Below are 13,461 nucleotides of genomic sequence, written 5' to 3' on the forward strand. Positions count from 1 at the left end.
CCTCAGACACATGTGAACTGTGGGGTTGTCCTGTGCAGGGACAGGAGTTGGACTCGATGATCCTTGTGGGTCCTTCCAACTCAGGATATTCTATGATCATGATCGATTTTTACCTAATTTAACTCCTGCCTGAGGGAGCACAGGGAGGCACGCTGGCTGAGCAGTGAGCTCCAGCGCCCGTAGCCATGTCTCCACTTTTAAAAGCAAAAATATATTCAGAAATAAATTTAAGTTGAAATAACAGTAGCATAAACAAACACCATGGACCACTACCAGCTCAATTTTTTTTCTTTTGTATTTAAGATAAAGAATACATTTTTTACAAAATGTGTGCATTTTGCTTTTGTTAATGAAAATTCAAGTGAGATAACTCTGATAATAACAGAATTATGGAAATGTTATAATGCGTGTACAAAAATACTAACAACATTTACACTAAGTAACAATTAGTGAAATTAACACTGGCAGCCAAATTCAGTCACAGTGTAAACTGATGCAACTTCACCGACCTGCTTCAAGGCTGAATTTGGCTCAGTACCTCTGTGAAAAACGTGCTTTTTAAACAATACTAACAAATCTGTGCTTTCACATGTGCCTTGGAATTCTTCCTCCTAAATATACGCAGTTTTGGGCTAGCACTGACTTTACTTCACCACTATGCATTCATACTGATGTGTGCCCTTTTCACGCTCAGCAACAACTTCACTTGTTTTGCAGCAGGAATATGAAATAAAAGGGACACAGATAAAATAGTTCAAGCTACTTGAGGCAAGTCTATACCTTAAGGAGTGCTGAGTACTATGAGCAAATGTGATTGTAATGATAATTATAGCAATAATGACTCCAGTGCAGGGCATTTCCTGGCAAATACTGGGATTATTTTTTTTTTAAATGAGTGCCCACAGGTGCCAATTTCTCTAACACACTAAAAGCGAAAAATACAGAAGTGAAGACCTCACCATTATTAATAATTTCATTCCTGCATTACGCAAAGAGCCACCTTACTGGTGCTTAAGTGTTCTTGCTTTAAGAGCCTGTTCTTAATCAGCAAACCATGTACTGAATTTTAAGTTAAACCTTACATAGGAATGTAAAGGGATTCAGACTAGTTCACGAAGTCTAGTGGCTTTGTCCAGAGATGGACATCAGCTTGTGCTGTAATATATTTCTGAGTTGGTAACACAGACAAATAGGATGTCTAAATACAGTACTGGACTGAGGCTCTGCCTCAAAAACAGTTTCCTTCTGTGCTTCCAAGTTAGTCACACACAGCCATAATTTAACAAGTGAACACACAGTTTTTGCTGAGATGGAAACATCCTGCCCCAGTCTGCAGCAAAAACTCAGACAAACTGCTGCTGAGGAAAGGTGGAAGTATGGGGGAAGCAGATACAGAGCAAACAAACACAAATCCTTGGTCCTTAAGTCCATTTGCTACTGACACCCACCCAAGAAATTATCTTACTCACTTATGCCTCCCTCTCTTTGAAATGAGCAGTAAGGCAGGGCTGTAATCCCCACAAAGCATGGAAGGGGCCAGGCCAGGAAGGCACAAAAAGGCACTTCAAGCTGGGCATGCTTGTATGATCCACCTCATCTCTCTTCATCAAAAACCTTTCCACCTTTGCAGCTTGTTTCACTGCCAGCAGCTTGACTGTTGCTGGGCTCCTCTTCCTTGGCAAGCAGGGCTGACCAGCCCTCTCACAAAGGCTTGACAAGGCAAAGTCTGTACAGTGCTGAAACATATGCAAAGTGCAATATGAAGTGCGCAATGTTCTTATTTTAGAGATTACTGAATTAATATTCCAAGAAATATACGCATTGAGGTAATGAGTTTAAATACTACATTCCCTCCTGATTAAAAAAAATAAGAAACTTGTAGAACTTTTCTCTCTAGACAATATAAATCCTGAATCCGTCACTGAAGTGGTAATACCTTATTTATATCCTGTCAAGCTTATCAGAGCCATAGCACGCCCTTTTAGTAAAAGCAAAACCGGGGAAGTGAATTGAAGTTCTCTGCATTGAAGAAATCTACATTGATGATGTCCTCAAATACCTTCTCTGTGGTATTTCCAGGACAGGTCTGCTCCCACCCACTACATCCAGAGAAGCTGGTGTGTCATAACACAGAAGCAATGCACAATCCAGTTCCACCTCTGGCATTCTCATGGGTAAACAGCTAGAAATACCTGCCAGCAAGGGTAAGGAGGACCATAATCTGCATGAGCCCTCTGAAAAGTTCAGATTTTGTCCCTCAGTGTAGTTCATGCTCCATCATTACGGAGTTTGTGACAGTAACGCCTTGTGTAGTATTCAATGCACAACCTCCTGTCAATGCACTCCAGCTATCGAGTGTAAACTGATTATCCCGCTGGTCAGAAACAGAACAATGCAATAAGGAATGAAACACTGCACATACTTTTCCTTTTAGATTTCTGTATCGTCTTTGGCCAGCACTGGACACAAGATTCAACGATCTTGTCAATGACACCAAACCCTGCATTCCTATGCACTGTGTGATAGATTTAAGACATAGCACAAAAAGTCAATAGCACCCCTAAACCGTAAACAAATACTGCTGTAAAATGCTGATATAAATACCAGAATTGCCCTGTTTTTCAAGTGTTAAAAAAACACTGAAAACATCCTCATAAGGTGTGCTGGTTCTGTTGAAACACTAACAGCTGCAGTAGGTCCCACTTAGTGGTTTCATTGTGTTTTCTTACTTCAGTGCTCCTGTCAAATATTCCCTTCATCGATGCTCTGCAACTGAAGTCTCTGGCTAGCATGGGGCCTGATACCACGCCGTGTGTTCATGCTGCTTCCAGGCAGAGTCCGCACAGGGAACAGAGCTCCTGGTAACGCGCTTTCCCCAAACAAGCTGATTTTCACATCAGCTTCAATAGCTCTTGCTAAACTAGATGCATAACTGTCCAGAGACTTATGGACTTCAGCTTTTACATGAAGAACAGAATTATTTGCCGCTTCTGAAAAAACAAAAAAAAACGTATAAGAAAATCGACGGTTGATCCAAATGGCTGCACAAATGCTTGAAGATAAATATTGATCCTTTCCTAAAGCTATGATCATGCCCTCTGCAAAATAACTACCCTACAGAGAACATTTACAAAACCAATGATATCAAGGGTTCCTAAACCATTCTTTGAACACAAAGCTTCAGAGTGACCTTGACAGGACAAGCAGAGAAAGATTAACTCCAATTCAAGCAAAAAAAAACCATCAGACCTGATGAAGCAAAGTGCTTATGCACAAATGTGTGTTAAGTGTGTGTTGAATGATTTTCTGAATCTGAACCTATGCACACAGGATTTTATTGGTCTGAATTTGTAGCCAGCTGAAGTCAATAGCCTGCTTTCTGCTTACTACCTCAAGTCCAGGGTTAGAGAAAATGGGAATTGTCTGGCATCAGGCAAGAATTCAAGCAGAAGACAAGAACAAACCCCTCAATTTGTCCTTCCTCTACTGTAAGCACAACTTACAGCCTTATAGTGGTTCCCAGTGCTTTGGACTAAGATCTTGCACTTCATAGATATGAACAGTGCAGTTTAAGAGCTATTTTATAATACATTTGAAGCCCAAACACCAGACTCTGTGTTTATAAATTAACAGTCCCCAAATTCCAAGGGCTCCTTCCAAGTAGTTATTAAAACCAGCAGTCTGCTGTCTTTAGGTTTAAATTTGTTCCAGCCACACTGTGGGACCCACTTCCATTTCCAGCAAGGAGGTTGTAGAGCTCTCCATGCCAGGAGAGGTTGAAGATTGCAGTTGCAGACAGTAGTATACTTTTTCCTAACCTTTTATTACCTTGGATACACCTGATCTTCAGTGTTGATGTAGTTGCTTTTGTAGCATCTATATACTTCTCTACCCACCAACATGTTGGGCAACACAGCTGTTGATGCTAAATGTAATCCTTCAATGAGGAAACTGAAATAATTTAAAATCTCAGAGATCCTGAAAATTCTGAGACATACCAGGGAGAACTGCTGAACCTGGGGGACCTTTTGCACTAAGACCTTTCACTGAATTGTAAAAAGTTAAACGCCTGCCCCTACACAATCACTCAGAAAGACAACTGAAAATGTATGGTAATGTATTTGTCCAAAGAAATAATCAGCTTATGCTGGGAAGAAGACAAGAGTGAGTTTTGCCAAAATGTCTGAAAAGAAGATTTCACATACGAGTCTTCTCATTATTTCAGAATCATAAAAAAATCAGACAGGTTTTACTATTACTTGGTTCTTGAATGCATTCTGCTAATTTTTCTATTGTCCACAATTACTTATTGTTTAGTAAATACAGTTGTTATTATCAAGTGCTCTAGTCCATATTTTTGTAACTATCAGCTTAAATTAAACCAACTTCACCATATTTTACAGATGATCACAGTAGCACTTTGCTAGCACAGAATCAACAATTGAGTTCACTGGGGGAAAAAAGTGTATATGGTTCATCTCTTTTCACCCTTATCTAAACTAAGTGAAGTAAAAGTTAAGTTTAAAAAGTGAAACAGAAAGAAATTATATTCAAACCATTGTGGTCTGTAAATGGAAGAATTTAAATGACAAAGTTGAGATGAGGCAGCAAATGAGAAACACTGGGATGATGGAATCAAAGTACGAGGGCAGAAAAATGTGTTCCTTGAGAACAGAAAACAGACTGAAAACAGCCACCAGATGAGGGGAGTTGCAGAGAGGAAACTGCTGTGAAACATAAATGATGGGTATACAGGGAATCCCTGCTTCTGACTCTTGTCCTTGTGTGTGGCTACTTGAGAACTGGAAGAAAGACCTGATCTTACTTTCTATTGTACCTCCACAAATGGTCAGGTCTGTCAAGGTGAACAGTGGTCAGATAGGTTTTAAGGCAGTATAGTTAGATCTGAGCATTTCCATACTTACCCCTAAACCCACCTTTAATTTGCTCTACTTCATCTTCAAATGTCACTGAACTCCTCCTTCGAGGATAGATGCAGTGTGGCACATGAAGGCCATCTGAGCTATAATCTTCAAGAAGCATTGTCTCGGTTCCTGAAACAAATGTAAGAGCAAAACAGAGTTAACACTGGGATACAATCTTTAAGTGGTGGCAAAAACTTTTCAGTCTATAGCAGTTCCTTCAAAGATGTCTAAACCCAGCTTTTGTGAGTAATTTCAGCTTGAATTAAATACTGCACAGAAAAAGAATGAGGTCAGAGTTTTCATTGAAAGGATTTGGCAGTTTTTTCTCATTAGCCATCTAAAACCTTAAGCAGCTCCAAAATGCTCAGCTGCAGAGCTTATAATGTCAATGGGGACAGCAGACAAAGGTGAAACCTTACCTTCAGTAAATAAAGGGTGAAGTTCAGGGCAACTTTCCCCATTTCCTGAGTAAGACAATAGGCTAACAATGGCTGCCTGAGAGGCAGACAACCATAGCTGCCAAATGTGATGCCTGTAATGAGAACCTGGATGGAAATGTGAACTGGAGACTTTTTTCTGTTCAATTTAGTTTGTCTCTAATAACCTATTTTGACTTTCTTGAAGTGTATTTTAACATGCAAAAATCCCTTGCTGGTTAGGAATGACTTTCGTCCAATGAGTCATTTTTTTTCAGTTTAGGAGTAATTTTTTAATTTCACCTCCCTGCATTTGCTTTGCACCCTTCCAATATAAAACAGAGTTTGCAAGCATGAGGCAATTCATCTTGCCACCATGTCTGCAATGCTTTCACACAAAGGACAAGACTGCAGCTTAGACAGCCCTTACAATGCTGGTCTCTGCTCTGTAAGGGAGAAGCAGAGCAAGCATTTCGAGGGGATGCTCAGTCAGTGCTGAGTGAGCAGTCCTTGGGGAAGCTGCTGTTGGAAGACTCAGCTCGCACACATTCGATGTGTGACACTTTACTACCAGTCCATTTACTCCAGTGATGTGACAACAGGCCTAGGACAAAGAGCCTCACAAGTTTCATAACTTGTCCAGATTCTTCTTCACCCACTTGACTGCTTTCGATCCCCAAAATTATTCTTTTTGTGATACGGAGGTGTTGCAGGACCCGTTTTACAGAAATTGAAAGACATCGCTGGGGTTTTACCTCTAGACAACATACTGCTCCGTAGGTCTAGTCTTTGCTATATCACAATGAATAGTCAGCAAAGTTATACACTTTATTCTTACAGGGTGGCTCTTTGTCCTTGGAATCACTGATCTTAAGGCAGCATTTCTAGCAATTGGGGCTCAGTTCTCAATATTTTGTGTACACCTGACACCACTCAGATTTTTTTTCCTCTCCTACTACTTCATCTGTTTTTAACAACATGAAAAGCCCAGCTTCTGTTTACCAGAGCAGATAAAGACACACCTGCATCACAGGCCACAGGATCAAGTACTGCAGGAGGCAGCACTGAAGAGGGACTACAACTTCTTTCTGCTCTTTAGCTCCTCACACTAAAGGCATCCAGTGAAGCAGTATTTCACAGTGGATCCCTGTATATCCATTCCCAGTTTATGGACTGTACTCTCTCCATAACAAACAGTGGCACTTATAACAGCATTCAGTATGTAGTTTGTTCATTCGCTTAAACTGCTCAGTACCATTCCTCAAAAGATGACAACACGACATCCTCTTAACCAAGGCAGATTTACCAGCATGCTGTCCTCCTTTATCACAGATAACTGCAGAATACCCACAACAGGCATAAATCAACCAGTGTGAAACAACTACCAAGATAAATCCAGCTCCACAGACTTCCTTTACAAAAGTAAGAAACAAACCTCTAAAATCAAGCAAATTTTAGAACCCTCTGTTGTCTCTAGAGCAGAAATGTTATTTAAAATAACTGTAGTGCGGTTAAGGAGTGGTAGCTGAATTAACTTCCAGAAAAACCTAGCTACAGTTCCAGATAGAAAATTATCATCAGTGCTCTTTTTCCCTTTTCCAAACCATCTTCAATTGAGAGATCTTAAGTAATGATAAAATCATAAGCTGAAACCATCCTAAGTGTTTATGTTTACACCGCAGGATGAACAAGACAAGGTCTTTTACAAACCAGGAAACAGAGAAACACTTCTCCACAGAACTTTGCTGCTCTTTTCCTTGTGGATACAAGGAAAGTCCCTGAAGAACAACAAACACTAAAAGAGAAGGGCACAAAAAAAAGCGAGTCCTGTTCTCCAGACACATTATCAAGGGAGGGCCATCATTCTTCAGAGTACACAGTATTTTTCAAGTAAATATATTGAGGCAAGGAAATTAAAAAAAAACAACTGCAGCAGTTTTGTCGTAACTGCTGGAACAGATGCTTCATGTCACCCACTCACCAAAAGACATCTGTGTGTGTAAATACAGGCTATCCCAGAGAGTTTTGCCAAGTTACCAGTGCAATCTTCTGCCCAAGAAAAGAAAGCAAGAGACTTTTAGTTACCTGAATCCTGTGAGCAGCTGAAACCCGTCTCTCCTGTGCTGCTGCTATTTCCTAATGGTCGCCCACCTGCCATGAGGGCAGTGAGATGAGGAGATAGTCCCAAATCTGCAAGAGTTTTGTTCTTGTTACACAATGAATGTTTAAAGGATCTGCAGTAGCAAAAACCCATTCCAGTAATACCCACTCTATGGCCTTATTTATTATTCTATGTATAGAACTTACCTTGTTGAACCAGAACCCGCAGCTTCTGGACTTCCTGTCTTAGAAACCCAGACAGCAGCTTTCAGGTATCCTTGGAGTCTTTCCATATGGCAAGTATTCTTTCTACCTGCACCATCTCGCTCCCACTTGTTTTGCAATTGCATGTGTTTTATCAGCCAGACAGGCTGACAGAGACAGGGATATTTGCCAGACACCTTCTAGAGAGACAATAACCTGGTAGCCACCAGCAGCTGCGACAGACCCTTAGTATGGCAGGAAGCTCATGAGCAAGGCTGTGGCACCAAGATGCCTGGCTTCTTTCAAACCCCCAAAAGAAGAAGGGAAAGATTCTCACAAAGTTGCTTTCTTTGGATTCCACTTCGAGATTTTTTTTTGGTGGGTTTGGCTCGGGATTTTCCCCCCCCCCTCCCTATCAGACTCTAGCAAAGACATCTGATAAATTTGAAGCAGTCAGCTTCTTCTCACTTGGAAAGAAATCTCCCTCCCCACCTCAGTTCCCAATGTATTCATCCATAGCATACCCTGCACACAGATTTGCCAAAGAAAGAAGTGTTAGAGAGCCCTTGCAGCTTGTGATGTAGCTGCAGAACTTTCATTTAGATGGAGTCCCAGTGATTCCAGGTTGCAGAAAAGACAGCGGATGCCTTGCTGCTCTCCCTTTCCTTCTGCATTTAGATCTTCCTTCATAATTAAATAACTTCAGTTCCTGCCACTGCATGAAACATAGCAAGGGACCCCATGAAGATGTCCTATTTTTGGAAGCTTCTCAACAGGACCAGGAAAGTGATTTAAAAAAAATCAGAGTTTCATTGCATTGCTACTTAAAAACAAACAAAAAACACACCAAACTGAGCAACTGAAACTCTCAGCCTTCAACCTATGGAGACTTTAAACACTTTTACTCTTTTACACAGTTTTACTCTATGGTCTTTTCTTCACCACCATTACGGCTAAGAACTGAGTTTATGGAAATAGTAAGACCAGTGTAACTTCAGTGACTCTCAAAGAGTTGCAGCATAAAGCCAGGCATCAAAGAAAAAGTGCTACTATTGGTAGTGCTCCAACATGGAGAACACAGAATAGTAGGCATGTGAAAAGAAAAAATTCAGAGAGAAGAAAATAAATTATTAACCTCATCACTATGCCTTATCCTGCACAGAAAAGTTTACTAGAGTAGGAGAAAGAGGTTAACTACCACAAAAAACAAACAAACAAACCCCCCACAACATTATTTCAAGTGTTCGTGATAACCCGAACAAAAGACTATGGAAACCATCAGAAACATCCTACCTTGTTTACAGAGCCCTGAGACATGCCGAGAACATGCAGGCATTAAGCATTACTTACTAGTATTGAGGAAGAGTGACTCTTGCAGCCACGTCTTACCTGTGATCCTATTGGAAATGCTGAATAACCTCGACGTCCTATGACGCTGAACAAAGGGCTCACGATAATACCGATCCCCAAAGCACATTCCTAGTAGTTCCTTGCGCACTGTCTTGTTCCACAGTCCATAAATTAGTGGGTGGCAAATGGCACTGGAAAAGGACAACCACGTAGCCAATGTCTCCACGGCAGGGGAAATACTATTTTTACCCCAAAGCGCCTCTGATGTAATTACTACCATGTAAGGGCCCCACGTAATCACAAAAGCACCGATGACAACCAAGATGGTTATGAAAGCTTTGCACTGGTTGGCTGAGTAGACAACCCCTTGGAAAGCGTTCCTTCGGCTGCCAGAAGAAGATGTGGAGGTGCTGGAGTTCTTCCTCCCACTCCTCTGGGAGTCCTCCTCCACAATGATGACACTACCACAGTGGATTTTGCGGGCCTTAATCCTTGCCACGCGGAATATGAATCCATAGCAGATCATCATGACCATGAAAGGCAGCAAGGCACACCAGATCTGCCAGAAGGCAGTGTAGCCAGCCTCTTTATGCCAAGCCGCCACACACATCCACTTGAACTGGTCGAACTCCAAAGATGACCAGCCGAAAAGGGGAGGGAGGCAGCCGATGAGGGAATGTAGCCACACGTACACAAGAGCTACCACTGCTCTGTTGCCTGTTATCTTCATCGGGTAAACCATCGGGTACAGGACAGCGTAGTACCTGGTGGACAAGAAAGAGTCAACAGGGGCACAAAAGACATATAATAAAAAAAGACCTTATTTTAATGATGTTGATATCTAGTTCTTTCCTCTAAACCTCAGAGCAGGCTCAGGGACACTGTTTATAAAAATAATTACATGTAAAAATACAGATCACAGAATCACAGAATGTTAGGGATTGGAAGGGACCTTGAAAGATCATCTAATCCAATCCCCCCACCGGAGCAGGAACACCTAGATGAGGTTACACAGGAATGTGTCCAGGTGGGTCTTGAATCTCTCCAGAGTAGGAGACTCCACAACCCCCCCGGGCAGCCTGTTCCAGTGTTCTGCTACCCTTACTGAGAAGTTTCTTCTCAAATTTAAGTGGAACCTCTTGTGTTCCAATTTGAACCCATTACCCTCATTATCCATAACCCATTATCATTGCAGGGAAGGCTGTAAAGCTTGTCTGAAGGCACACATGCAGCTATTAAATCTGTCTCTATGGATGCATGCCTGCTTGGGGTATAGTCTGGAATTTTAAGTCATTATTTCTTCTTTCTCAAGCAGTACATTATTATACCACAAATAGCTTAAAAAATACTTTAGATGCATGTCCGCATTTTGTATTACTGATGACACCACTTTCTTCTGTATCAAAATTTCACAAGGGGCTGAAGGAAAAATGACACTACAACAGTACACAGCATTATCCACCGCAGTGCTTCTCGACCTTATGAACAGCCAACAAGCCATTCTATGGAATGACCAGGCAATTTATTACCCTTCGTTAGAAAAGAGCTGCTTACCTGTCTATAGCTATGAGTCCAAGAGTCAGCATGCTGGCTGAGCTGATCAGCATGTAGAGCAGGGCTGAGAAATTGCACCAAACAACTCCAAAAATCCATTCCCGCCTGATGGAGCTGGTGACAACAAAAGGCAGCACCAGTACAGAGAGCAGAAAGTTGGAGAGGGTCAGGCTGAACACAAACTTGTTGCTCAACGTGAGAAGGTAAGACTTCCGATAGAGGGTGACAACAATCACCAGGTTGCCCAAACAGATGAAAATAGCGATGACAATTATAGCAATGGACTCTGTGACTCTGACTGCCCCATCTTCCGGAGTGGTGAGGTTCCTCAGGACCTTCACATTGCTGAGGGAGGAGTTGCTGCTCATGGTCAGAGCGTGCAGAGCCGGAGCAGCCAAGACATGCTGAGCAGCAAGAAGCAGAACAACGCTCAGAAACATTCAGGCAGGACTTCTTCAAACTCTCTCCAAAAACTGGAGGCCCTTTTGTCTCTGTTAATTAAAATTTACCTGTAGGATGCAGGAAACCATTTTAGATGGTAAAGTGAAGGGGCAGGAAATTGCCTATGGGTACACCAAAGAGGTCGATGACAACGCCAAGCCTAGAACAGAGAAGAAACTGTCAGAAAGACAAAAAGAGGTAGAGAGGGAGGAAAAAGGAAGAGAATTACCATATTTTACTTTAAAATTTTCTATGGATCTTACTTGTTTCTAAGCCATACTTGCCAGCTGTACATCTCACTCAGTTCCTTCATCTAGGCTGTGAAGAAACAAGAAGAATGTCACTATCAGTCTTTGTTTCTCTCACTTTAAAAATGTCACCTTTTTAAAAAAAGTCTGCCTGTTTATCCTGATTGTTGCCGTGTATTCTGCCTATGCGACATTTGCTGGTGGTCTGTGGATGCCTGGCTAGTCACACTCTGCAGGCTCTTTCTTAACAGTTGCTAAGTAACATCCAAAGACTCAGGGATCATTGCATGAATTCTCCTAACATGGCCTCTCCATGTTCATATCACCTTAGCTACAGCAGTGATTATATTTTATGGCCAATATCAAAGGGTGGGAGAACTGGCTTTCTGTACATAAGGTCTGAAAGACCCTTGGTACTCTACAGAAACATTTGAGAACCTTTAACCGCTGACTTCTCAGTGCCAGCGTCCATCCCACTGACTCACAACCTCATTTTGTGAAAACTTGGTATTTCTCCCAATTCCTTAGCAGCCCTTTCCCTGCTGCCTCCAACAGGCACTCCTATCTACTTCACTCAATCCTTCACCCCTCTGCAGGCCAGCACGGTGAAGAAAAAACACCACAAAAAATGCATACGTGCACACCAAAAAACTGAAGAGTCCACCAATTAATAAAAGGTGATATTTGCATTTCTTGAAAATTAAAGACTTGGGGAAGGTTTACTAACTCTGCCACTGTGCCCACCCATGGCTCCCAAAAGGCCAGGAGTACTCACAGAAATGCTTCCATCCGCACAGCTGCTGTGGCCTCAGGCAGTAATGTCAGGCTGGAGAGCCACGTTTTTTCCATTTTTATCTGTGCTTTCCTAAGAGCATAATTAAAGACATTACTGGCCCGTGCTTTGTAAGAAACAACAACTTCGCTCTTCTTTAGCAAAGCTGTCTGATATTTGCAAAAGCGCGTATCCACAAGTTTCCCCCCAGACGGGCCAAACACCGCTTCTGTGAGCTTTTACAGTGCTGCTTGAGCGGTGCAGGGTTTCGAAAGGCTGCTACCCCCGAGGGGCGACACCGGGGACATCTGCCGCTCTCCGGCCCCACTACACCCCGCGGGAAGAAGCCGGCCTCCGGGAGGGGTGGCCCACCCGGCACAGGGGGGAGCATCCCACCCCAGGACAACGCCGGCCAGGGCTGCCGGCACACATAAAGCCAGCGGCGTCGAGCCGGAGGTACGGTAACGAGGGGGTCGCCATTTTGCCCCCGCGCTCCCTCCGGCAGCGAACAAAGGGCGGGAGCCCCCGCCCCAGGCATCCCTCGCCCTCCCCGGTCCCGTCGGCGGCGAGCGGGTCCCGCCGCCACTCCCGCTGCCGCCCCCGCCCGCCGCTGCCGGCACCACACTCACCGCCCGCCGCCGCCGCCAGAGCGGGAGGTTTCGGGTTACAGCGCCCTGGACCCCCCGCAGCAGCTGCCGGTAGAGAGACCCCGAGCCGCGGCCCGACCCTCCCCCGTCATGGCCGTGCCCGTGCCCCTGCCCCCTCTCCCCATCGGCCCGCCCCGCCGCCTCATCCCGCCGCGCCCCCTCCTCGGCCTCCCGCCCGCCATTTTCCCCGCGGCCGCCCCCAAGGCGGGCGGGTTCCCCCGGCCGGGCAGCTCCAGGGCGGGTCTGGCCATGACCCAGCTGAAGCTGAGAAGCCCCGCGGGGCACCTAGCAGCCCTTCTGCGCTGAAAATGCAGGAATCTGCTTAAAAGGGGGTGCAGGGGAATCCATTTTACATAGACGAAGCGACTTGCTCCCGCACACGGTGCAAGTCAGCCACGGATAGGGGCAGATCCCAATTGCTGGATTTCCTAGACTCCAAAACGCTGTAAAAGTAATAGAGTGGATTTTGGGAGGGCTTCTTCCTCACCCCCCATCTGATGCCAAGCACAGGGTGGGCACAGCATAAAGGGTGAAGAGAAGCTGCTAAATTAACGTAACTGTGATTAAGTTACAAGACGTACCCATCATCAACCAACTGACATGATAAATGCTTTCTAACCACATGCAAAACAAGGGGATATTTTTCAAGTTTTAGATCCTTCTGAATGACAAGAGGGAGGCAGAAGATTAAGTAATACATTGTTCAGAAGCAGAGTGCTTAGCTTTTATTTAATGTTTAATAGATGTAAGTAATTATAATATAAATTATTTCTTAGTATAGATGTACTGTATGTCTAAATTTTC

At 43.6% G+C, this 13,461-nt stretch overlaps 1 protein-coding gene across 2 annotated transcripts; it reads right to left on the bottom strand.

The window, feature by feature from the left end:
- Positions 1-336: 336 nt before the first annotated feature.
- GPR161 (G protein-coupled receptor 161) lies at positions 337-12,765 on the bottom strand. Of its 2 annotated transcripts, none has more exons than XM_065829304.2 (8): positions 12,640-12,765; positions 12,014-12,103; positions 11,254-11,308; positions 10,550-11,150; positions 9,035-9,759; positions 7,427-7,531; positions 4,938-5,054; positions 337-2,990 (listed from the first exon to the last, which is right to left on the bottom strand). In XM_065829304.2, the coding sequence occupies exons 4-8, from the start codon at positions 10,987-10,989 to the stop codon at positions 2,743-2,745; spliced, it is 1,635 nt and encodes a 544-aa protein (XP_065685376.2). In that variant the 5' UTR covers positions 10,990-11,150; positions 11,254-11,308; positions 12,014-12,103; positions 12,640-12,765; the 3' UTR covers positions 337-2,742. The 2 variants fall into 2 exon arrangements, with proteins under 2 accessions (XP_065685376.2, XP_065685374.2); XM_065829302.2 differs by having other exon boundaries at positions 4,926-5,054.
- Between the last annotated feature and the right edge of the window lie 696 nt (positions 12,766-13,461).

Source organism: Patagioenas fasciata, chromosome 1 (assembly GCF_037038585.1).
Source record: "Patagioenas fasciata isolate bPatFas1 chromosome 1, bPatFas1.hap1, whole genome shotgun sequence".
Taxonomy (NCBI): Eukaryota; Metazoa; Chordata; class Aves; order Columbiformes; family Columbidae; genus Patagioenas; species Patagioenas fasciata.